Here is a 27,652-nt window from a genome sequence, read left to right as displayed (position 1 = left end):
TATTGTTGGGGGAGGGGGGAATAGGGATATAAAAGAGAGTATTGTACCAGTTCCCGATAAATTTGAGAACGACATGGATTCTCTTTGGCGGGGATACAAGAACTACTGAGTGAAAAAAAAATAAAATATTTAGAAAAATAAAGTTAGAAATATGTCAACTATGAAATATAATAGTACTGCTAAAAATATGAATATGAACTTTACCATTTTACCAAAATGAAAATAGTGAAATGATGAATAGCGCTTTCATGTTTTGTTTGATCAACTTTGAACAGTTAAAAAATTGGATTTTCCAATCTTTTCATCTTTGAAACCTGATGGTGTAAATTCCCTTTCAGCTCTCAAACTTGGACAATTTTATCTGGTAGAATTCCGATTTTGAATTGTAAATGTAGTCAAATGTAAAATATAAGGTTTTAAGACCAAATTTTGAGATCTATAAATAATCCTTGTCTCAGTGCTATGTCAGGTTCCCCACTCAAATAAGACCGATTTTGTTCAGCCGTTTTCCTATACCCCATAGACGAGGGGAGGGAGGCCAACCACAACAATTTTTCGTCCGAGCCATTTCGAAATTCTCGTCCTTACATTATTACTTTCATAAATTGTCTAATCCTCCCAGATAAAACAATTTTTTGAGAATCTTTTTTGTTAATTTTAGTGAAAACCATAGATCTTTTCCGGGTGGTTCCAAGGAGAAAATGATAGGCATGGGTTTGAAGGTTCCAATATATAATGCAATCATTGCAATACTATCCATATTTTATGAACTAACGTTGCCAAATTTTTAAAAAATAGTTTAATCTTCGAGATTCGGAGACTTCAAAACTAATAACAATCAAAGGACGAGGGTTCCGAGGTGGCTCGGACGAGAAAATGAGGAGAATGTGGCTCTGACGAGAAATTGTTGCGGCTGTCCTTCTTTCCCACAATAGACAGACAGACAATAAAACATAAATGTATGTCTGATCATAACTGACGGACCCCTTAACCTATTTGCCTCAATATTTTTTATAGTGGAACTCGTTAGAACAACAAAATATTCTTAGCTTGGTTTAAAAATGGCTCAGATTTCCTGGCAAAGCCGGGTTTCCGAGTTAATGTATAATATTCATAGTTTCTAAACATATTGTATCCTCTAAAAGTATTTGTATTGTGAATGAATAGAAATGAAATTAATCATAATAAAACATTATTTTCTGTTTTCATCCTCTGGCAATTATTCATAGTTATATGTAGACACGGATCCAACAGCTGGGAGCAGATTATACTTTGAAATAACATGGTTTAACCCTGAAAAAAAGGAGGAGAGAGAGGAGAGGAGAGAAGTGGGGTGGTAGTTGTATAGTTTTGTCGCACGGTCAACTGGTAAGTTTTGAGATATCCTGAAATCCTGATGTTGCAAAATTATTTTTTTAAAAACGGCAGGATCCAAATAAAAGAGAAAACGCTAGGTTTAAGAAGCGGATAATTAACATGTAATGCATCTCATATTATTCAAATTTTAACCATAAGTATTTTTTACTTTTTTTTTGGTGGGAGTTTGGGGATTTGGAACTAACTTGCGAAAATAACAAGCTCCAAGTATTGATCTGTCAGCTAAAATACATCTAACAAGGAGTGACAAATCGTACGTATAAATAATTTTGTAAAAAAAAACTAAGATATAGCTAAAACAAAAGTAATAAGTGCTAAATGGGGGCCGCCTATGCTCATTATTACCCCTCCCTGCCCCCTTCCCCCCCCATTTACCCTTTCGGCCTCTGATAAGTTAACCTTTTTTGGGTAACAATTTCCTTATCTTATCTTATTTATATTCTATATTTTGTATATGCTTATGAATATATATAATATTTACCAATTGGAGTATGAACAAGAATAATATATATTGCGTCAAAATATTTAATATAACCTCTGTACAAAATATAGTATATTGGATTTCCTCGCCTGATGACCTTTTTCACACTTTTTCCACAGTTAGAAAATACAGATTTTAACTTCAAAGCGTTTGTTTCTATCTTTAGTTTGAAGGAGTAATCGGAAAAATTTATATTTTTCAGTTTTTTTTTACATTTTTTCGGTGGTGAATTTTATTTTTGTATTTTATTTGTTCCCTAATTTAATATAAATACAAATTATACAAATACCAAGGACTATTTTTATAACTTCAAATTTATTGTCAGCACGTGAATCGAAAAACATAAAACCTTTATTTATTTGACCTTTAAAAGACCTCTCAATACCTTTAAAAGTTGCATAATCCGAGCCGGCACAATTGTACAGTCCAGTCTGGACTACCAGGTGTAGAGTCTACCAGCAAATAAAGCCTGCCAAGGTCATTGTGACTAAGTATTAGTGCCATGCTATAAACGGAAAAGAATATTTATTTACACAAAAAAATGAATAGCATGAATATATTTATATATTTATATATTACAATGAAAGGAAATTGGTAATAATCAAACCAATAATCTAAATAATGATGATAAAAATACTAACATTTATTTCTGTAAAAAAATCATCAATTCCCAAAATATATTATTTATCATTTTTTAAGGGAGTGACCGGCAATGTATGGTAGTTGAACTGAGAATGTAGTATTGTGGAGAAATTTGTTAGGATTCATTTGAGACATATAAAACGATGTAATAATGTATAATTACGACACTTTTTCCTAATTTAGCACCTCAAAACTTTATAAAAAGAGCGATTCTTTGTTTGAAGAATGAGAGTGGACATTTTTGAACATCGTTTGTAATAACCATCCTATTCTTTTTGTATCAAAAACCTTCCACAATATTGTCAACCATTAACTATGATACGTGTAAAGTCGTCTTTAACTTAGAACCCCCTCTCGGAGACACTAAAATCCAAACCAAATAATTTTAAGCTCCTGGTCCTTTAGTTTAGAATTAGTGACTTTCGTTAATAATCAACTGTCATTCTTTTCAGAAGTTAAAAAAACGTATTAGAACTGTCCAACGACTTAACCCTTTGATATCACAAAATAGATTGTAAGAATCTTTTCATTATAAACATTCATTTTAACAATTTTATATGTTATTATTTATATATTTTTTTTCAGGAAATAAAGTTTTCTTAATTATCGGTTTTGATTTGAGGGTTATACTGTTGTTTATCTGTTCAACTTGAGAATCTTGTTTCTATCCGACAACAAATATGTTTTCAAATAATGCAAATAAAATAATAAGAATTTCTTGTTTTTACTGCAGTAGTGCAGTATTATAAAAGTGTCTGAATGAATAAAATTAAAAACACCCTGTAATTGCAAATATGTGATACAGAAAAGAAAACACGTAAACCCAAAATACGGAAAAGAAAACACGTAAATCCAAAATACGGAAAAGAAAACACGTAAATCCAAAATACGGAAAAGAAAAGGGGGGTAATAAATATAATATTTAGTACAGAAGGCGGGGACTACAGACAAATAGTTTTTATGGGAAATTTGTACCAAAAGAGGAGCTGTGAGGAAGGGAGGGGGACAGAGTGAAAATAGTATATACCAGCTGAAACTAAGGAGAATTTTTTATTATTTACAGAGGTAGTGTGTGCTATGACACTCAGAAAAAATAATGATTTTTTTCGTAATGATGGTTTCAGGCCAAATTGACCATTGTGAATAGTAAATTACAGATTGAGACGCAAATTGAGTTGCAATATTAAATAGAATTTTTTTCGGGTTTTCATTAAACAATTCAAGTGCGTTTATGCTTAATCTTTCCGTATACACTAGTTGTTAGCCTTCAGTCAGTTTTACGGGATGGGGGATAAGTGTTTTGGCTTTTTGATTCAGCCTAGGTCTTGTTTAAAAGTTCTAAAAGTTCTAAGAGGCCCAGATTTAATGAATAGCGAGGAGGTGTTCAACTACTTCTTTAAACTCGATATAAACATTATGTAATCCTCTCTTCCTCATTCTCATTCATCAACCACTGATTATGTCACCACCCACTGCTTTCTAAACCCCTCCTTCCTCTCCCCTATCATCATCCCCTCCCCTCCCCTCCTCCCTTTCCTCCCCTTCCTCCCCTTCCTCCCCCCTCCCCTGTATAATAAACCAATTACTGGTATAAGCATAAACCATCAATAACTTCTGTCACTTTAACAAAGAGTTGATGCTACACTTATACAATATAAAAACTAACAAAGAGACTAATTCATAGATAGTTAGATAGATAGATATATCAACCTTTTTATCCAAATCTGATCCAGATTATTGGGTAGAAAGCTCAATAGATTGAAAAATGGATAGAAAACTAGGGTATTTGATGTAAGATTGTTGAGTATCGTTTTCGTTCGTTAACGAATGCAAATTTGTGAACAAACATGATCGTACATTGATTTTTTTTGCTATTCGAACGAGAAAAAAAACTAACACTTCAAAGTAGTTTACAATCTTTAATTATACTCCTTCCATTATACGTTGACATAAAGTAAATTCCACATTAAAATCTAATATGTTTTTAAACTTTTCCCACACATTTTTAAAATTCAAATATCAACATTTATTCAATTTATTTTGCTTCAACTTCCGACTACCCCCACTACCTTATTCTTTTTAAAATTCAAATATCAACATTTATTCAATTTATTTGCTCCAATTTCCGACTACCCCCACTACCTTATTCTTTTTAAACTCTGGAGAGAAAAAATCTTCATTAAATTTGATTTTTTCTAAGATCCAATTACCCTCACTACTAATTAGTTTTTTAAAATTTGATGTAAAGTTCTCAGATTTTTATTAAAATTCACAATACCCTTTCTACCATTTACTTATTAAAAATTATATATTAATCAATTCAAATCTTTATTTTGAAAATATGAAATATTACTACCTTAACTACCGTCAATTTATCTAAGAGAAATCTATCCAACGGTACTTTTCCTTCTATTAATGGGGAATTCGATAATGGTCCGTTTCCTTCCTCTTGAAAGAAGACACTAATAAGATTACACTGGGTATATGGATAAATTATATGTAGATATTTAGGTATAAGAATTATCCAAGATTTATTTTATTTTCAGTATTTTATATTTACCCAATTTCATTCATTTCGCGCCTTTCGCAAATAAAAGTTATAAATGACATTTTTAAAATTATTTCTAGATTTTATAATTATCAATATTTAAACCAATCTTTTTTTCTTTATTTCTAATTAATTGTTTTTGTAACGACGCACGAAAAACGAAATGGAAACGATTGTTTTAAGAAAAATAAATAGTTTTTAAAGTAAAGAAATTAAAGTATAGTAGTTTTCGTTTCGTAAGTCGTTTTTGGGTGTAGACGACCGCTAACGACATACGTTCGTTAATTACCAAGATATATTTTTTTTCGAAATGTTCCTCACCTTAAAAAAATTTGTTTTTAAACAGATCAAAACCAGAAGTTCGTTAGATTTAGCCTTTGTATTTGAAAAGGAAGGTCCGTTAAAAAAATCAAAAACTAAACAAAAAACGAACATTTTTTCGTTTGTTTATTTAAACGATTGACAACCCTGTTAAAGAGTATTATTAATAATTATTGTCAAAATTAAATTGGTTACCCCTGTACAGATGAAGTTTTTCCCTGTAGGAGTACAAGAATGTTAAACTATACACTGGCATAACCAAGAAATTTGGCACAAAAGGATTATGAGAATAATGATTTATTGCTTAGGACTGAATTGTGTGTCAACGAAAATCGAAAATAGGGAAAATATAAAATGAAGTAGAAAATAAATTAGGAATAATTGTTAAGAAAAAATATAGAATCAAAGAAATGATAAGTAATAAAAAGGAAAATTATTTCAGGAGAAATTAAAAGTTTCGAATCCGCTTTTTTCTACCTGATGTCGTGCATGGACCTTTTATTTTTCTAACTATGAATTCGTTTAGATCAAATGGTGAGTTTGCAATTTGGAATGTTCCCTCTCTCAGATTGCAAAGATATAGAGATGGGAATATTAGGGTATGATGAGTTATTAGTTAGATTCTGATGATGATTCCTTCAGAGCAAAAACTATTTAAAATTCAAAATACGGAAATGATTACACTTAAATTCAAGATATGGAAAAAAAAACAAGTAAATCCAAGATACGGAAAAGAAAACACGTAAATTCAAGATACAGAAAAGAAAACACGTAAATTCAAGATACAGAAAAGAAAACACGTAAACCCAAAATACGGAAAAGAAAACACGTAAATCCAAAATACGGAAAAGAAAACACGTAAATCCAAAATACGGATAAGAAAAAATAACACGTAAATTCAATGTACGAAAATTTGAAGAAATAATAATAATTTTATAAATGTTAGTTTAAAAGTGTATCGAAGAGGGGGGGAATAGAGGGATTTCAAACCCCTCTTCCCTTCCCTTGAGACACCTTACCCTGCTATATTCATATTGATCTTACACAAGTTTAAAGTGTTTTGATAAGAAAATATTCTCAGAATTTTGATTTTAAATTTATTTCAGGCAGAAGCTTGAAATAATAAGAAAATATGATACAAAAAGAATATTGAAGTGTAAATTCAAGTGATACTCTTGCAAAAGACATAATTGAATTTTGTATTTTCAAGAATTCTGAACAAATGATGCATCAAAAATATGACGTAATAAAACTTTAAACTTGCTTCTTAAATTTATTGAAACAAGACAAATTTGATAAAGGGAAGTTTCTTGATGACTATGCAATTTTAATTGACTCCTTCTCGACACAAACTCATATTTTCGCATCCCTATATCTTTGCAACATGATGGTTTTAACATTTGATATTTAAAAATCAGAATATTTGATTTCACAGAATTCATAGTTTGAAATCAACTGATTTCAATTTTAAAAAAGTTAATTACTTTTGGTTTAATAAATTCATAATTTTATAATAATTTGATATCAATATATTTCACAAACAACTCATATCTTTTACATACTTTATATTGGTACTTGTAAAGGGTTTAAATACTGACAATTAATATTTATGATCTGAGTTAAAATATTATTTTCTAGATATAGACTTACACACAGTGCATGATTACTTTTTCATTTTTTTTCAAATAATTGATTTCGTTTAAAAATTAAAAACGTTCTCGGATTTTTTTCCTTTTGCATAATGTTTTCTATATTTTTATTGTTTAGGTTACAACCTTGTATTTGACAACATACCGGTAATTTTGAGATCATGAAATAATATATTTACCTTATTAAGATACATCTTAATAAACTTTTTGATGAAAAGAAATGAGAAATATAATTTATGTTTTGTGTGTTACAGCAGGAATTCATCTTGCTTGAATGCATATTTAATGAATACAAGTGATTTTTCAAATATTTCGACAAACTCTGAAACTAACACTTTATCTTCATTCACAATTGTAAGCAGATTATCAAGCTGTAAACAGTGAACAGTCTATTTATTTTAGTCTAGAGTATCCATTCTCTTCTTCGCTCAACCTAAACACAAATATAATTATTAGGTAGATCAATATATATTAAAATCATTCAAAATCTTTCAAATTCTCCTTGAAAATCTGATTCTTACTCTTTTACAAAATTTGAAATTGTTTCCTTGATTGCAGATATTATCACAAAAAACATGATTACTAGAATTCTTATAATAAGTTATCCCTACAGTACTTAAAAATAATTAAAGGGACTGTTTGTATAATTTCAAGTAACCCTCCAATCTCCAAGCAAAGAGGGTAAAGCCCGATTAACAACGGTACACTTTAAACATTAGACTGTTTATCAAGTACAAAGATCTCCGTGTGTAAATATCTTGAATACTGCTTGAATTCTTGTAATTTATACCTTGCATCCTGTAACCCCCCTGAGAACTGCAGTATCAGGATCCTTTGCTCCGAGTTCTCCTTCATCCTCCCTGGTATAGTATCCGCCCTTATGTCTCCGCATACACCTGGATAACACATCAAGTCCATTTAGTAAACGTAGGCTAGGTTTAGGGTTTGTGTACATATTACGTTTGTTACGTTGTAGGACTGTAGGCAACCAGTTTTTCAAAAACAAAACTTTAAACTAATGTTGGAGCTTTCCTAGATGGTTTATTCACCGTTTATTGGTGTTCGCATTTTCCCAAGGGCGACTATACCCAAGTGACAATTTCCCAAATGGCAACTTCTCAAAAGTGCAATTTCCCAAGCGGCAACTTCACAAGAGATTAGGTTAGGCAATCTGAGGCGCCGCAGGCTGCAATGAGGGCCGAGCGCTGCGGCTAGGATGGGAAATTACACAATTATCCCATCCTAGCCGCAAGGGTATATTCTCAAATGTTACCGCTTGGGAAAATCCTGTTGGAAAGTACCTAGCATCCGTTTATTTACCTTGAAACAATTCCTGAATAACTAAACCTAACTGAATGTGGATTTTGTAAATTAAGTAGCTTAAAAATAAGCTAGAAAAATTCACACGAATAGTAAGCAGTTTAAAAAACGCTTGTACCATATAATCTATTTCCTACTCAAAATCAGCTGGTTAAATCTTAGGTTTCGTCTTTTAAACATAAAGATGATAAAATACAACAGGATGCTGATTATCAAAAATTAAAACTTTTCAAAACTGTGAAAATGATCACAATGATATTAAACCTGATAGAGGCAAGTAGAACCAAGGAGATCAGTACAAAATGATCGCAATGATATTAAACCTGATAGAGGTAAGTAGAACCAAGGAGATCAGTACAACAAGGAGAGAGACTCCCAACCCAAGAACAAGAGAGTTAGCAACAACCTAGAAAAATTCCGTGTAAGGCGTTATTTGAACTTTTTAAAGCAATTCTATGGTACTTTTAGATTTGTGATGTCTATAAACCATCAACAAATATTTAGATTTGTGATGTCTAGAAACCATCAACAAATGTTTAGATTTGTGATGTATATAAACCATCAACAAATGTTTAGATTTGTGTTGTCTATAAACCATCAACAAATGATTTGTGATGTCTATAAACCATCAACAAATGTTTAGATTTGTGATGTCTATAAACCATCAACAAATATTTAGATTTGTGATGTCTAGAAACCATCAACAAATGTTTATATTTGTGATGTCTAGAAACCATCAACAAATATTTAGATTTGTGATGCCTAGAAACCATCAACAAATGTTTAGATTTGTGATGTCTATAAACCATCAACAAATGTTTAGATTTGTGATGTCTAGAAACCATCAACAAATGTTTAGATTTGTGATGTCTAGAACCATCAACAAATATTTAGATTTGTGATGTCTATAAAGAGTTGAATGGAAAGCTAGCTTTTTAAACTGATTTTCTAGATTTGGTTTTCTAATGACAAGAGGAGTAGAATAGAGTAATATGTCAATAAGATATAAAATACTGAATCATGGAATAATATTGAATAAGAAAATCATTACTTGACAGATGAATCAATAAATAGATCAATACAAAATAGTGAATTAACAACTAAAAAAAATAATAAATGAATGAATCAACAGCCGAATGAAATTAAGGATGATTATGCGAAAGGATGAGTACAAAGGATGACTGAAGGGATGAAAGGATGAATACAAAGGATGACTGAAGGGATGAAAGGATGAATACAAAGGATGACTGAAGGGATGAAAGGATGAATATACCTCGACTGAGTATGAAGAGGAAAAGTATTTACTCTGAGAGCTTCTGCTTCTGCTCTCAATATCTAGAAATTCAATATTTTATTTAAACCCTAAACCCCTAATAAGGTTAACAAAAGAGCTGATTGACCCTTCCATTCCACCCCTCCTCATGTGATCGACATGCCACTGTTGTTTTTGAAACATCACTATGGAACTCCTTACCATTAGAACACAAGAAAAAGGTTATTTTTGCAAAAGAATTTTTTAAGTATTTTGTATTGTTTACTATATTGAAATATACAAAACTAAACATACCGCAGCATTGTGTACTTATACTGTTTACTATATTGAAATATAGAAAACTAAACATACCGCAGTATTGTGTAATTGTATTGTATACTATATTGAAATATACAAAATTAAACTTACAGCAATATTGTGTACTTGTACTATGTATACTATATTAAAATATATAAAACTAAACTTACCACAATATTGTGTACTTGTACTATGTATACTATATTAAAATATAGAAAACTAAACATACCGCAGTATTGTGTAATTGTATTGTTTACTATATTGAAATATACAAAATTAAACTTACAGCAATATTGTGTACTTGTACTATGTATACTATATTAAAATATAAAAAAACTAAACTTACCGCAATATAGTGAACTTGTACTATGTATACTATATTGAAATATATAACACTAAACTTACCGCAATATTGTGTACTTGTACTGTGTACGATATTGAAATGTTTGAGTACAATAATATCTCCAACTACTAGACTAGAAATGCAGCCTGATATTCCTCCTGTAATTCACGTTAAAGATAATTTTTAAAAAAACATTATTTTTCTCAAAGATCGAAAAAATATTTTTAAATCAAAGAAACTGAACACTGGTCTCAAACTCTAATTCTTTTAATATTTCAAAATATGAATTCTGCACACGTTAAATTAAAGTAAATTGCGCGTAAGGTTGTACTTTAGACAAGATTGTCTAGAACGTGTTGTTTTTTAGACAAGATTATCTAGAACGTGTTTTATTTTAGACAAGATTATCTAGAAGGTCTTGTATTTTAAACAAGATTATCTAGAACGTCTTGTATTTTAGACAAGATTATCTAGAACGTGTTCCTCCGATGTGTAAAGATTGTACTTCACTTAGTATTTTCCAGTCCAGAGGTCCCAGCTCATAAACCTTCTCCAACAAACCATCTACCACTGGTACACAGATCAGATGTTTAATTATTATTATTATTGTTATTATTATTATTATTCATTTGAAGCAATTTCTTCCTTGTCATCTTTCAAATTTATAATTTCAAATAAATATTTTACCTTTTACGCTTCTTCCATCATCGTCCACCTTGATAGATATTAGATGGAAATCTTGATTCCTAGAATAAATAAATATATTTTTTATTTTAAAAATATTTTACATTCTCTGTTGTGAACCATGTATGTGTCTCTGCACAAGAAAAGTAAAGTGAGGCTAAATTCAGACTTTGGATTATCTAAAGAGAGGCGATGACCACAAAAGCTCGAGAATGCATGATAAATCCATCATCTTCTTTTTGAAAACTGATTATTTTCATAAGTGTTTCTAGCTCTATAAAGTGACCTGCACAATCCTGCTGAAGAAACAATGGTAAAAATGTCCAGAATTTTAAACTTTTCAGGCTAGAATAACAACGATATCATACAATAATTGATCATTTCAAGGTTTACAGGGTACCGTTTTGAATCGGACAAGCCCGTCCCTCTTTTTTGTTTTTCAAATTGAAAGTCAGTTGAAATTACACCGAAGCAGTTTGATTGTTTTTGAATTATTTCTTTCAGTTGGTTTGGTAGAATAATGGTCTCTTCGCTGTTTATTTTGTTTATATTGTTTATTTTGATGTCAGTTTATTTACTTTTCTCTTGGATATTACACTTTACAAATGTTTTCAAGTTTAAGTAAAAAGATTAATTTGAATTAATCAAGGGGAATGTGCATAGTAGAGCTAGAAGAACAGGGATAAGAAATAGAATTACAATAATTCAAAATAAAATAAAAAATAAGAGAAGAAAGGAAAACCAAAAAAAGCATGACAAAAAATAAAGACTTAAAATGTCTAGACAAAGCCTATTTCTGTTCGTATAATTTTGGTTCTTCCCATTCCTACAAAGCTAAATTCTTTTGGCTTTCCATGATTATTGTTATAATAGGAAGTGTCACTGTTTTCCACACTAAACGCCAATATTTCATGTTAACATTTTGTTTTTCTATATTTGATTTCTTCTATCATGGCTATGTAGAGGATACAGTATTTGTGAAGATAATTTACTCCAATCCAAGGTACTAATGCAAGGAAAGTTAATTCAGAGGTGTACACATTTTTGTACTGCAGTGTATTGTCTTTGGGCGGAAAAGTAAACACAAGACGGATGTCACAGCCTGACATGGAATCAATTTTCACAAAAATAATCTATGAAATATTCTGGTCATAGGAAACTATTACGCGAATTTTCAAAATTATCAAAATTAAATGCTTTTATCATCCTCGGATACTAGACGAACACTGATGCAACTATTCTTGTTTACAAATTCCGCCCAGAGAGAACTGGTTTTAATATTTACGCAGAGTATACGCGACCGCAATTAACTTTCCTTGCATTAGTACCTTGCTCCAATCTAGACATAAGGTTGAAAGAAAAAGGTCAAATTACATCACAACCCCTTGCAATTTAGATGTCATACCAAACAGTGAAAAAATCAAACTTGGTTGACTGAAGAAGATTTCAGAATTTTCCTCTCATCAAAAGCTTTTAAGAAGTCTAAATCTAAAATGAAATTTACTCTCGTTTAATTTAAATAATATTTTACATTTTCTAGTAGCATGACATCTGGATACGTAATTATATATATATATATTTATTAACATATATTCATAAATGTATAAATATTTAATCTGCGGATTCTGATATTCATCATTATATCCTTTATCCGTCTTCTATATAGAATCCTTTATATCCATCTCTTTCATCCTCACCCCTTACCTCCTTACTTATAGAACCCCCCCTTCTCCCCCCCTACCCACCACCCTGCTCAATCATAAATTATACACCAAGTACCCTACCCAGTCACTTCGTGGGTTGGCAGTTCTTTGGCAGAAAGGATACCATGATGGTTCGGGTATTTTTTAAAGGGACCGTAAACGTAATTGTAAGTGACTCCCCTTGTATAGTGGCGTGTTCGACTTACAATAGGACCCACTTTTATCCTTTAATAAATGTGACCTCCTTCTCTAACAAAGTCGAAAATTAGTTATTTTCAATATTGGTTTCTCTTAAAAGTGAGTTGCGCATTTAAGCTTTGTAAACAATAAAGCAAATTAATAGAATTCAAGACCTTTTTAAACAGAAATACTCTGATATATTTGTCATTGTTACTCATATTGTGCCCTTGTGATTCGGACATATTTCTTTTTTGGAAAGTAATTTGAAATTGAAAATTCTTCCGTAATAGAGAACCTATAAAATTACAAAGTTTACAGAATGAGGGGAGGAAGGCCAACCACATCAATCTCTAGTCCGAACCACATTCTCCTCATTTTCTCGCCCGAACCACATCGAAATCCTCGTCCTTTCAATATTATTTTTTTTAAGTGTCCGATCCTTGAAAATAAATACATTTTTTTAAATATGGCGACGTTAGGGCATAGATGAAATATAAAATTTTCCCAATTAAATTTTAGATTTGTGTAAAAATGAAAATGCTCCATAAACGATGTTCTACAAAAAAAGTGCCCTTTCTTTCGCGGAAAATGCCGCAAAACATTCTCAAACTCGATGTAAACAACTTTTTGTAATATTCCAGCTGAATTTGGGTTAGAGATATGACTTACAATTTTTATATGATTAAATACTGTTTGAATTCATAGGGTTGTGACCAATTAATTGTAGCAAATGATTTGAATAATATAAATTGAACATTATTTTTTCTATAATTTCAAGCATGCGGCAGGCAGTAGTGATCTCTTAGTGGGGACAATAAATCTACCTTATTTGTAAATAAATCAGAAATCAATGATTATTTTGTATGGGTTGAAATGGAAAGATTAAAGACCATGTTCACGCGAATTCTTTGGTATAAATATTTATTTGTGAAAGTTATCCATTTTGGAGGCAGAAGAGATTCAATTTTTAACCTAAATAATGTTTGATATCATTCTCGTGGATTTGAAGATTCCAACATCTCAAAATCCTTGGAAAACTTTATTCTAGTCATGTTTTATGCCCTAACGTCGCCATATTTTTAAAAAATGTATTTATTTTCAAGGATCGGACACTTAAAAAAATAATATTGAAAGGACGAGGATTTCGATGTGGTTCGGACTAGAGATTGATGTGGTTGGCCTTCTTCCCCTCACAGAATGACTGACATTTTATTGATCAAAAGAAAAGAACTTGTATTAGCAAAGTTTAACCATATCTTTTTTTTTAATGGTTGCTTTGAAAAAATCCCAGTTTCGCATCCTTATCCCTCCCACCAAATCTATATTTTTCCTTTTTCAAAATATTTGATACACGCACCGGTTATCTCTATATCTCCTATTCCAAGATTCCCCTGGTACTAAACCTTTATCCCCCCCTTCTTCCCCTACTATACAAGTCTATATAAGTATCCCCCAAGTTGTATCCCCCCTTCTCCTTGGTTCCCGGGGGAATTCCCATCTTTGAATGAAAATATTGCATGCTGCTACTGCTGCTTCTACTCGTACTGCTCCTATCTTTGGCAGAGGGAGGTTTAGTTTCTTACACTATATGTCAGGACTCAACCTCTTCCCCTTCTTTATTACATTCACCATAGTATGTGTGTTACCCCCCTCCCCCCTCAGGGGCATATATAGGAATTTGCTCTCCCCCCCCCCTCACGTCGGATGTTAAATATTCCTTTAGGCAATCTTGGTTTTTAGCAATCCAGCCTCCTGTATGCGCCACTGCCCCCCCCCCCATAATTTGGTGCGACCCCCCTCTCCCCATTTCTATATCCCGATTCTATTTTCTCCTTTACAGCCATGATCCCAATTAAACTATAGCGGGTAATTAAACATAAAATCTCACTTTGCGCGCTGACATTTCTAACGCAGTTATCCTTGTTATGTAATTTTTGAAACCGAGTAAGTAAAGATAAAAAACCCTCAATACATATTTCTGAGTTGTATTTAGGAACTCAAAAACTGTGCCACATAGTATTTTAAAAGAAAGGAATTGAGTCTTTGCCACAAACCTTAGATATTTCAAACTGTAAATTCTATAAGATCAAATCTATGCTGTGTGCAGATATAGGGATTAGAAATTATGAGTTTGTGGCAAAGACTCAATTCAAGATAATTAAGCTGTAAATCTATATAATAAAACAAGACGTTCATATTTATGTTGCCTAAAGTTGGCCAAACGGCTGGACCGACTGGGCAAAATTTTTTTGTGGACACTCAAGGGTGGCCGTTGGGTGCTTTAGGCTAAAAAATCGAAATGTTTTTTTCAACTTTTTTTTGAAATTTTATAAAGAAAATTAAAAAATAAATTTGTTTTTTCAAATTTTTTTCCACAGGCAATGCCGGGCCCTTCAGCTAGTAATAAATATACCTGTAAGAAGATTCGAGAATGAAGACCGTATATTTTCTACCTAGGTGGTAGGTCAAACTCAGCTGACCCATCCGGTTTATAGACAACCTGTATATACGATAGGTTTATAGACAACCTGTATCCAAGATAGGATTATAGACAACCTGTATACAAGATAGGTTTATAGACAACCTGTATACAAGATAGGTTTATGGACAACCTGTATACAAGATAGGTTTATAGACAACCTGTATATAAGATAGGTTTATGGACAACCTGTATAGAAGATAGGTTTATAGACAACCTGTATACATGATAGGTTTATAGACAACCTGTATACAAGATAGGTTTATAGACAACCTGTATACATGATAGGTTTATAGACAACCTGTACACAAGATAGGTTTATAAACAACCTGCATACAATATAGGTTTAAAGACAACCTGTATACAAGCTATGTTTATAAACAACCTGCATACAATATAGGTTTATAGACAACCTGTATACATGATAGGTTTATGGACAACCTGTATACAAGATAGGTTTATAGACAACCTGTATACAACGTAGGTTTATGGACAACCTGTATACAAGATAGGTTTATAGACAACCTGTACACAATATAGGTTTTTAGACAACCTGTATACAAGATAGGTTTATAGACAACCTGTATACAGCATAGGTTTATGGACAACCTGTATACAAGATAGGTTTATTGACAACCTGTATACAAGATAGGTTTATTGACAACCTGTATACAAGATAGGTTTATAGACAACCTGTATATAAGATAGGTTTATGGACAACCTGTATAGAAGATAGGTTTATAGACAACCTGTATACATGATAGGTTTATAGACAACCTGTGCACAAGATAGGTTTATAAACAACCTGCATACAATATAGGTTTATAGACAACCTGTATACAAGATAGGTTTACAGACAACCTGTATACAAGATAGGTTTATAGACAACATGTACACAATATAGGTTTATAGAAAACCTTTATACAATAAAGGTTTATAGACAACCTATATACAAGATAGGTTTATAGACAACCTGTATACAAGATAGGTTTATAGACAACCTGTATACAAGATAGGTTTATGGACAACCTGTATACAAGATAGGTTTATAGACAACCTGTATACAAGATAGGTTTATAGACAACCTGTATACAAGATAGGTTTATAGACAACCTGTATACACTATAGGTTTATAGACAACCTGTATACAAGATAGGTTTATAGACAACCTGTACATAATATAGGTTTATAGACAACCTGTATACAAGTTAGGTTTATAGACAACCTGTATACAAGATAGGTTTATAGACAACCTGTACAACAGTACACAAGTTTAGAAGAGAATATATTTGTTGGGATTTTGTAATTTTTGTTCAATAAAACGAAACAAATAGAGGTTAAACGAATTCAACGAAATGGAGTTTTTATGTTTTACATTTGTAGAAATCTGAATTTTAATGATCTCATTTTAGTTTCAAATCTACTAAAAACAAATAAGCTTCTTATTTTGTTTCCATTTAATTACTATTATTAATAAAATGTGAAAGTAACCTGAATACTTCAGACTCCATATATTTTGCACTCAAAATAGTTCCCTCTCTACAATCAGGCATTTATTCAAATTTTGGTAATTTCCTAGAGAACAATTTTTAGACCCCCCCCCCCCCTCCTATAAATTTTGTACATGAATCTCATATGTAGCACATGGATATAATTGATCATGTGGCCGCAGCACCTAGCCTGTCCTAGCCGCGGCGCTCGGCCCCTATCCTTTCCTAGCAGCAGCGCTCAACCCTTCCTTTTCCTGTTCTAGTCGCATCTCTCGGCCCCTTAGCCTGTTCTAGCCGCAGCGCTCGGCCCAGAAATTGTCTTAACCTTACCTAACCCTAAAATAATAAAAAAAATAATAATAATTTTGCTGAAAATAAGTGGTCATGTACAAAGTTGATTGGAGGGGTAGGCAGTGGGTCCATAAATTGTTCTCTAGGATAGACCTCAAATTTTTTCATTTCACCCTTTATTGTTAGTACAGTGGGTAGCATCAAATAACGGAATTATTTTTTTAAATTATGAAATGTTACTGAGAGGATATAGGATATTTTTATTAAATTATTTCTAGAAATTTATCCTGAACATTTTTAGAAGTATTTTTATTTGCAAAATTACAAACTACAAAATTCTAAGCGACATTTCTTGAGAAAAATAAAAATAAAAGATGACATTCATTTCAACTTTCTGGTTACCACTGTACATTTTAGAATTTTGCAAAACAATTTAAATATTTTAAATATATTTGCATGAATAAATTCCTGGATTTTGTGGATACACCAACAAGAACAGATCTGAAAAAAGTATTATAAATTTTTTATAAATCTAAATCGGAATTTAAAATTTGATGGAATATATTTTCTTTACCTTAAATTAATTGATTGGTTTGCTAGAAGAAGTGAAAAAGATTCTTCAGCGGCAAAACTTAGACCAAGATCAAATTCACAGAATTCACCTAAATTTAAATCTTACAATCGGAATTTTCTGGAAACATATTTTAATAGAATTTAAATCAGCTAACTCTTGTAAAAAAAAAGAAAGGGAAATATTCAATTGTAAGACTTTTAAATTTCCAAAAATGTTAAATGTTTGAAATTAGTTAAGCCTCTTCAACAAAATTAAGGATGGGATAAGCTAAATGTGTATATTAATAATTTTATAGTTGAGAAAACACGGAGATTATTCAGGGAATGTCGATTAGAATAGATTATCTTATCTTTATATAATGTTTAAAATATTCTGATAAAGGGAAGGAACCAGATATAATCCTCAGTCAGTAATTACAGCAAGTTTAAAAGGGATTTTTTGTTCAACGACTTGACCACCTCCTTCATTAGTTACGGGCTAGTTAGGAAAACACTTGTGGCATGATACGAACAGTACAAGGATACCGGTCTAGTTAATTATACCAGCACGTCTAGTAAACCACTTGTGGCATGATACGAACAGTACAAGGATACCGGTCTAGTTGATTATACCAGCACGTCTAGTAAAACACTTGTGGCATGATACGAACAGTACAAGGATACCGGTCTATGTTTAATTATACCAGAGACTGAATTTAAAGAATTTGAGCCGCGGCTCAATTATGGTTGGTTTCATCTAAATGATTTGAGCGGCGCTCAATCAAAAGCGGTTTTTGTTAGGTTTGAGAGGCTGCTCAAATTCTTTAAATTCGGACTCAGGACGTTTAGTTAAAACCCCGTGTTAAATTAACCTATTAAAGGCTGACCGGATCCATGTACATAATGAATATATATCTTAATTAAGATATACAAAACAATTAAATATATGGATTTTGCTTATAGGATTCTGCTTATAGAAGTCTAAAAATAGAAAATGTTTATTGTTTTGACATTGCCTTTTCTTAAAAGTCTGGGTGAAGTGTCGGATCCAGGGAATCCAGGGTTATCTGCAAAGAATGAGACTGGAACGACGACTGTACGGAGATAGTTCAGTCTTTTTTCTGACATTCATGTGATATGAAACGTGTTTTTTTGTTTCATCTGTAGCCAAATAAAGCATTATTCTATTATATTTTAGACAGAACCTTAAATTAGGTTGTTGAATTTAAATCGTTATAATGTTTAGCTCACTTTTAACCCAAACTAATCTCTTGAATTTGTGGCATCAACCTTTTTTCTTAAACGTACTTAATGTGTTGCCGTTTTTTAAGGACTTTATATATAAAATATTCTATGTCAGTCTCAACTATTATCCTACTTTCAGTTTGTTCTACATTAAACACGTTTTCAAATATATAATCGATCCCAGGGAATCTTTTGATGAAAATAAAAACTATAAATGTTTGCCTTTCCTCATTCTCGGAGGCTAAATAAATTTGGAGGCATTATGAGGCAAATCGTCGTACTGAATTCAGTTAAGATTACACAGAATTGGAGGCATTTATTTGACCCAAGAAATATCTGAATCAACCCAGAATCTACAGAGCATCCCATCATATGAGAATATCTCCTAAAGCTTAAACGCCAAAATAATCATATAATACTCGAAAACCTGGTATTTTCTGCAAGAAAACTTATACATTTACTGTATATCGAATCTCTTACATTAAATGAACTGATCGAATTCAGTATTGACATAAATGAAATATCAACATCGTACATTTTTGTATAATCATGAAATATTTAAATATCTGTTCCTTGGAAGATCGAGAAGAAGGGAAGCAGATTAACAAAATCCAGGAAATTCTCAAATTTTAAAACAGAATTCTAGCACCAGAGCTAGGAGCGGTGGGGGCNGCCTTGTAATAGTTCAGACATTTTGAGTGTGCAAAACTAAGGTGGGGGAGATAGGGTTTGTTTATATTTAACTACATAATGTTTTTATCCAGTTTATCTTAGATAAACGATACAAAGTAAAAACTGAATTGACAAGCACAGTCTTTTTTTACATTCTTTGCTATTGTTGTCACAAAAATCTAGTTTCAGACCTACGTCACAACCTTGGCTCCCTGACTCCCTTGACATATTGGTGCAAATTGCCCAAAATCAAACCGTAGGTTCTGTCATGTCAGAGTGGCAAGGTATCTATCAAAATGATTTTAAAAAATTTAAGAATTTTTAAAATTACAAATGTATTAGATTGTCGAACTATAATCATGCCATAATACTTCTTTGGATTTGGGGCAGTTGCAAAGCTTGACGGTTGGCTGTTTTTGATTTATTAATGATTTAGGAGCGTAAACCGGAAAACGTCTGGGGGGGGGGTTAACCCTGTGAACTCCTCTTTAATAATTACCTTGATACGGGACTTTGCTACAGTCGCAAATTGGTTTATCTCCTTCCGGTGTACAGACCCCGCCATTTTTACAAGGTTGACCGGAACAAGGGTGTACAGCATCAACCTGCTGGATCAACGATACCAGGTCAACACTATCAGAATCCACTTTAACCAATTTCAAACTTCCAGAAAACTTCATTTCATCCTGACATAATAATAACAAATCTATAGTTACTAGGATTTTTAGGCATCAATTTTCTAACGTTTAAGAATAATATGATAGAAAGAAAGGATGGATGGATAGAAGATATACTCCTCTATAGGTGGATAGAAGGATAGAGGGATAGAAGGATAAAAGGATAGCATGGATAGATGGATAGAATGATAGAAAGATAGAAGGATGTGAGGATAGAAGAACAGAAGGACAGATGGATATATGATTAAAAGAATAGAAAGATAGAAGGATAGAAGGATAGTAGGTTAGAAAGTTAGAGTGTTACAAGGATGGAAGGATAGATGAATACAAGTAAATTTGATGTCAGCCATCTTTTTAGTTTAGTAATTTCTTGAGTCGCTAGAGGGAATTTAGGATAGAAAACTTTAAATTTCTGGTTAAATCATCTTTTTACATTGAAACCATTTCACTTTGAAGTGAAATAAAATCCCAACAAAGTTTCTATTCCCCTAAGAGGACAATAAGAGAACAAGTAAACTTGAGTTTTCATGTCATAGTGGAGAAAATATATGCGAGACAAACTTTTTTATTTCTCATCGTTTATAATAACAAAACTTAGAGATAAACTTTAAATAGGTTAGTTGTTAGGGTTTCTTTAAAAAACGACTAAAGTTTCAAATTTGGTCTTTTTAATTTATAAATTCTTGAATTTGAAATTTCGAGGATACACTAAGAATGGTTTTGCTTATTAAATACCTTGTTCGTTGTAATGACGTCATCACTAATTTTGTATCAAAATGTAATCACAGCAGTTCACAATTTATTTTGAAGTCTGAGAAAAAGTTTAAGATCAACTAAAGCATAGTCAGTGTATCTTATTCCTCCTTTAGCAATAATTTATCTCAGCTATAAAAACTCATTTAAAATGTTTTATTCTAATTATTAAAACTTTTCAACTTGTGGTTTAAATTGGTTATTTTATTTTTTTTTATTTTATTTGGCTGCATTCAGAGTTTGAAATATCAAAGAACTAAATCAACAGTTACAAAATAATAGGAAAATTATTTTAAAGTATGCTGAGCCGAGTAATCAGTTTTTTTAAATCGTTTCATCTTTGTTTATTGATTTCCTACTTTTCTTTTATTATGTTTATTATACGCTCAACATTTCAAAACTGTAATATTTTCATTTCTTTTGAAATAAGAAGCTTCGTAATACTGGGATTTAGAAGATAATTTATCACATATTTATTTAAAATATCAAATATATAGCTTTTTCCAAGTTTTCAAAGACTCTGTAGCAAGTCCCATAAATCTAAAGATGTATAGATAAAAGATGAATTGGTGAAGTTTTTAAAGAAGTTTTGACCATGTTCTGCCATCTTTAAATGATAGATTGGAACCTTATGCAATTTCTTAGACTCAGGAGGTGAAATAAGGAGAATTTAGCAAAGTTCAAGAGATCTAATAATTTCAGGGAGAATTTAGCAAAATGATGGAATTTCAGGGAGAATTTATCTAAATTAATGGAATTTCAGGGAGAATTGATCTAAATTAATGGAATTTCAGGGAGAATTTTACTAAATTAATTGGATTTCAGGGAGGATTTAGGTAGGTTAATGGATTTTCAAGGAGAATTTAGGTAAATTAATGGAATTTCAGGGAGAATTGATCTAAATTAATTGAATGTCATGGAGGATTTAGGTTGGTTAATGGAATTTCAGGGAGAATTTATCTAAATTAATGGAATTTCAGGGAGAATTTTACTAAATTAATTCAATTTCAGGGAGGATTTAGGTAGTTTAATGGAATTTCAGGGAGAATTTATCTAAATTAATGGAATTTCAGGCAGAATTTGGGTAAATTAATGGACTTTCAAGGAGAATTTAGCAAAATGTTTGGGATTTAAAGGAGAAATTAGGTAGATTGATGAGATTTCAGGGAGAATTTTACTAAATTAATTGGATTTCAGGGAGAGTTTAGCTAAATTATTGGAATTTCAGGGAGACTTTAGCTAAATTTATGGAATTTCAGGCAGAATTTAGCTAAATTATTGGAATTTCAGGGAGAATTTAGCTAAATTTATGGGATTTCAGGGAGGATTTAGCTAAATTTCCTTTTTCCTGATTTATCATCACTCTTATTTTTAAAATGTACAATGTACATTGTTTTTATCTGCAATTCTCATTAGTTTATAGTGGGCCAGCCAATTAATACAACCTACTCTGGTTAGGCGGGTCCAAACTACATAGTAAATTGTGATTTTTTTATTTGTATTATCTCGTGCTTTGTAGTTGAATAAAAATATGAAATAAAAAATTGACGGGATTTCTGGGAGAATTTAGCTAAATTATTGGGATTTCTGGGAGAATTTAGCTAAATTATTGGAATTTCAGGGAGAATTTGGCTAAATTAATTGGATTTCAGGGAGAATTTAGCAAAATGTTTGGGATTTTAGAGATAATTTAGGTATATTAATGGAATTTCAAGGAGAACTTAGCTAAATTGGCGGGATTTCTGGGAGAATCTAGGTAAATCAAGAGATTTCAGGGAGATTTGCTAAATTATTGGAATTGGGATAATTTAGCTAAATCATTGGAAGTTCAGGGAGAATTTAGCTAAATTAATGGGATTTCAGGGGGAATCTTAACCTTAACAAGAGCACAGAAAAATATATAATTTTTAGTTTGTTAATGAGTTAGACAGAAATTATTATTAACTTTATTAACATCAAAGGGTGTGTTTGTGTACCAAAAGGGAATACACTATGGAGGCAAACTTCTACAAATCCTAAACAACGGAAAAATAAGATTTTATTTTCAACTTCGCACAAACTTGAAACTTTCCGAGCTAAGGATGAAAAATAAAAATATTAATTTTAGTTTCAGGTTTAACTTGGGACTGATCCTCTCATGAATTTATTATTATTTACCCCGAGGTTGAAACTTATGTATCTTAAATCTGTTTTTTCAGCGCAGAAGCAGTTCTTTTCCCCATGTAGACGGTTCAACCCTAAATCACTGAACCACCACGGGGGCGTATTCAAGGGGGCGGCTATCGGGGCTAAGCCCCCCTTTGGGCCAGTGAAATCTATCGATTTCGGACCCCAGCGGGTGATGAGCCTAGAATCCTAGAATCCTAGAATCATAAAATCATAAAATCATTGAATCCAAGAATTCTAGAATCCTAGAATCCTAGAATCCTAGAATCCTAGAATCCTAGAATCCTAGAATCCTAGAATCCTAGATTCCCAGAATCCTAGAATCCTAGAATTCTAGAATCATATAATCATAGAATCTTTGAATCATAGAATCATACAATCTCAGAATCCTAGAATCCTTTGTTTTGTTTTTCAATATATTTACCTTGCCACCCAGCTGAACCCTCAATGCTCTGGGTATAGATGTTGTATCCTGATATATCTTAGTTCTATCCAGACCTAGATACAAAATGTGAACACTTGACTCAAACTAAAAAAGTGTAATCCCCTGTACTTATGCAACCTGTTTTTGTACACTTTTAGTATTTTAAACATTGACTATTAACTCTATCAGAATTCTTATGTTAAAATATGAAAGGTAAACGACATCAGGTTAGATATTTCATAATTAACATTTAGTTCAACACTTGCCTCAAATTAAAATTTTCTAATCCATAAACTTGTTCAACCTGATGCTGTAAACATTTGATTATTCAAAGCTTTAGTATTAGCTTTATCAGAATTGAAAGTAAATTAGATTAGAAATAGGGATTAGAAAATTCGAATCAGAGACAAGTGTTGAGTTATTTTTTCAGTGCCACTGCATAAAAACAACCTATCTAGAAATAATATAACTACTTAACGACCAGAAATTCTTCAAATAGTGTAAATATAGTTTACAAGTAAATGAAAAAAGTTCCGAAAAAAAAACAATAAGAATCTAAGCACAGGCATATTTTTTCCTTTTGCTGCAGTATCAATTAGTTTAAATAGTTTAAGGTAAACCTAATCTTCATAATACTCAAGAGAATATTTCTAATTACAGGCAAAGTCTGCGCATTATACTATTATATAAGGAATGGCCAAAACTAGAAATAGTTATTGAATGATAAAGAAATTAAACAAAATAGATTTTTAAGGATAAATATATGTTTTCGATAGTCTTGTATATATAAGTTTGTTATTTCTGTTTGTCTGTCTGGGTTTTTATTTGTTTGATTAATTTAGTTTCCAGACAAAGCTGGGTTCCCAAGGTAGTAGATAGACATATTGTTTGATATTAAATAGAAAAGAAAGATAGTTACCTATAAAGACACCTAGATGAGATCTCTCAAGGATAACAGAGTGCCATTTATCATCACACAACCTGAACCATACAGGGGGTTATAAAATACTGGATATACAATACTGGATAAACAGGGGGGGTTTAAAATACTGGATATTCAGGGGGTATACAGATACTGGATATAAAGGGGGTATAAAATACTGGATATACAGGGGGTATACAAATACTGGATATACAGGGGGTATACAGATACTGGATACACAGGGGGAACAAAGATACTGGTATTCAGGGGGTATACAGATACTGGATATAAAGGGGGGTATTAAGATACTGGATATACAGGGGGTATCCTGATACTGGATACACAGGGGGTATATAGATACTGGATAAACAGGGGGTATCCAGATACTGGACATACATGAAGTATATAGATACTGGATTTGGAGGGGGTATCCAGATACTGGATATACAGGGGGTATATAGATACTTGATATACAGGGGGGTATACAGATACTGGATATACAGGTTGTATACGAATACTGGATATACATGTTGTATACGAATACTGGATATATACTGCGTAGTGATCAAGCTTAAACGATATCCTTTTGTATAAATTATAGAAACATTAAAGTTAATAATATGTAGATATATCATAAATATGATCTATGGATTTACTAAGTAACACTTTTATGGACTCTGAATACATTTCATATTTTTGTATATTTACAAGAAATCACCTTAGTGCTGTAAACACTACTTTTCTGTTGACAATAATGTTACTGTTAGCAATATTTTCCCCACAATCTACTCTCACATCCACCAATTGGGTATCCTGAGAATAAATCATCAAGTTAAATTGAAGAAATAAATTTATTTAAAGTTTTCAATTTGGAAAATGTTTTTAACTTATTTTCGTAAATATTCAATTTTTCTTTTTTTTATAAAGAAAGATTTGACGAGTTCTATTTGAAATAATATCAACAAATATTTCCTTTTATCTATGAATTTTTGTGTGAGATTATGCTGAATAAAATTGTAAAATTCAATCTTTATCCATCTTACTCTTGTTTGAATATGTCTATAAACTGCCACAATAGATTATAGAATACCCGGCCATGTGAGTATATATTTAAGGAAGGAAGGGCGAGGGGGGCCTGAACTTTAATTCTGGAGAAAAAAACTGTTGACAACACTACGCGGTTGAAAACTGTTGTATTTTTTTAAAAATTCCAATTGAAACCACTAATCCGTAGCGATAAAATTGTAGCACTTTATTATACAAAAGTTAAGACATCATGCTGTGCAGTAGAGGCTAAAATGCATTTATAAGATTACAACAAAAGTTTTGAACGGGGTTTTAAAAATAATCTTATCTTGATAAATTTACAGTAAATCACATCCCAATAATCGAAAACTAAGTCTTAAAAGTGAAAAACAATTTTACCCTTCCTTCAATTCAAGATCTGAAGTTAATATTCCAAGTTTAACAACGAATGGAGTAACAAACGAAAATAATTATATGTTAATACATTTATTTATTCACTGATAAACCTGCGGAAAAAAATTGAATTCAGACCACTAATATATAAATACAATTTTATTTTCAATTATTTAAGATATCTTCATGAACTTTAGATTTAATAATCGACCTAGGTTTATTCACTGCATACCATGTCTAGTGTAGAGGATTTAGTAAATAATTTAGATTAGGTTTAATCGAGTTTAATATACTTAATGTTTAATTTACCTTAGATTTTAGTAGTAAAACCAGTTGAAACAGATTCCCTTGATATCCTACAATATTTAGTATGTGTTTAATATTAAACTCAACCCAGTCCCAGAGTAAACTCCTTTTCACCCATAGATATTTATTTATCTATGTTTTCACCAAATTAGTATTTTAATTTTTCGTTTTTTTCCTGTCATTGTATTGTATACAACAAAGATTTTTAGGGCCTCTAGTTTACTTATTGATTTAATTACTTCTTTAATCATAATATTAAAAATTTCACGGATTTTCTGTTTTAATTAAACAAGTTCCAAAACTTCTTAAAATCGAAAGTTTAGAAATACTAGGCCTAGTTAGTTCAGCCGTATTGACGTTTATTTGATAAAAACCAACCATAATCATGACTAAACCAAATAAAATAAAGAGGAATGAGAACTGAAAAGAAATATTTATACCATCCTGAAATGTTTGTGTCTACATCTAAATATACTTTTGAACATTAAAATGATCAACTCTTTAAATTAGAAATATAATTTTTTCCCTGAAGTTTTATTTTTTCTATTCTCTATGATTAATAATTCTCTTTTTGCCAAAGTTCCGTTTACTTCAAACTCTTTATCATATCCCTATTTCCTTCCTAATCCAACTTCCTTCCCTCCTTCCCCTCTATCCATACCACCTACTCTCTCCTTCCCCACCCCACTTCCTCTTCCTATACCACCAACTCTCTCCTTCCCCACCCCACTTCCTCTTTCTATACCACCTACTCTCTCCTTCCCGACCCCACTTCCTCTTTCTATACCACAAACTTTCTCCTTCCCCACCCACTTCCTCTTTCTATACCACCAACTCTCTCCTTCCCCACCCCACTTCCTCTTCCCATACCACCAACTCTCTCCTTCCCCACCCCACTTTCTCTTCCCATACCACCTACTCTCTCTTTCCCCACTCCACTTCCTCTTCCCAGACCACCAACTCTCTCTTTCCCAACCCTACTTTCTCTTCCCATACCACCAACTCTCACTTTCCCAACCCTACTTTCTCTTCCCATACCACCAACTCTCATTTTCCCAACCCTACTTTCTCTTCCCATGCCATCCAACTCTCTCTTTCCCAACCCTACTTTCTCTTCCCATACCACCAACTCTTATTTTCACAACCCTACTTTCTCTTCCCATACCACCAACTCTCATTTTCCCAACCCTACTTTCTCAACCCATACCACCAACTAACTCTCATTTTCTCGACCCTACTTTCTCTTTCCATACCATCCAACTACTTCCTTTCCCATCCTACTTCCCTCTTCCATCACTACTGCCTCATCTCACCCCTCCTTATACGCACGTCNNNCCCCCAACCTGGATCCGATTATAATGATGGAGTAATGTGATTAGCAGTTTTATTCACTAGTACAATTAATCTACTATTTAGTTGCCGGATATACTCTTAACGA

The 27,652-nt window shown here is 31.9% G+C and overlaps 1 protein-coding gene across 2 annotated transcripts in view; it reads right to left on the bottom strand.

The window, feature by feature from the left end:
* Positions 1 to 6,897: 6,897 nt before the first annotated feature.
* Positions 6,898 to 27,652, bottom strand: part of LOC111709459 (neurexin-4) — a 38,736-nt gene continuing 17,981 nt past the window's right edge. For both annotated transcript variants that reach the window (XM_023483120.1, XM_023483121.1), the window contains exons 18-33: positions 26,218 to 26,264; positions 25,208 to 25,302; positions 24,487 to 24,548; positions 23,568 to 23,641; positions 20,047 to 20,233; positions 17,653 to 17,740; positions 17,547 to 17,579; positions 16,789 to 16,836; positions 15,232 to 15,318; positions 10,939 to 10,997; positions 10,735 to 10,821; positions 10,314 to 10,409; positions 9,612 to 9,673; positions 8,662 to 8,744; positions 7,809 to 7,914; positions 6,898 to 7,451 (exon numbers count right to left, since the gene is read on the bottom strand). In XM_023483120.1, coding sequence (XP_023338888.1) covers positions 7,422 to 7,451; positions 7,809 to 7,914; positions 8,662 to 8,744; positions 9,612 to 9,673; positions 10,314 to 10,409; positions 10,735 to 10,821; positions 10,939 to 10,997; positions 15,232 to 15,318; positions 16,789 to 16,836; positions 17,547 to 17,579; positions 17,653 to 17,740; positions 20,047 to 20,233; positions 23,568 to 23,641; positions 24,487 to 24,548; positions 25,208 to 25,302; positions 26,218 to 26,264 — 1,244 coding nt within the window. In that variant the 3' untranslated portion in view covers positions 6,898 to 7,421. The remainder of the gene's footprint in view (positions 7,452 to 7,808; positions 7,915 to 8,661; positions 8,745 to 9,611; positions 9,674 to 10,313; positions 10,410 to 10,734; positions 10,822 to 10,938; positions 10,998 to 15,231; positions 15,319 to 16,788; positions 16,837 to 17,546; positions 17,580 to 17,652; positions 17,741 to 20,046; positions 20,234 to 23,567; positions 23,642 to 24,486; positions 24,549 to 25,207; positions 25,303 to 26,217; positions 26,265 to 27,652) is intronic.

Source organism: Eurytemora carolleeae, unplaced genomic scaffold (assembly GCF_000591075.1).
Source record: "Eurytemora carolleeae unplaced genomic scaffold, Eaff_2.0 scaffold738, whole genome shotgun sequence".
NCBI lineage: Eukaryota > Metazoa > Arthropoda > Copepoda > Calanoida > Temoridae > Eurytemora > Eurytemora carolleeae.
The sequence above is the reverse complement of the archived record's forward strand: the minus strand, read 5'-3'. Positions and strand labels throughout refer to the sequence as shown.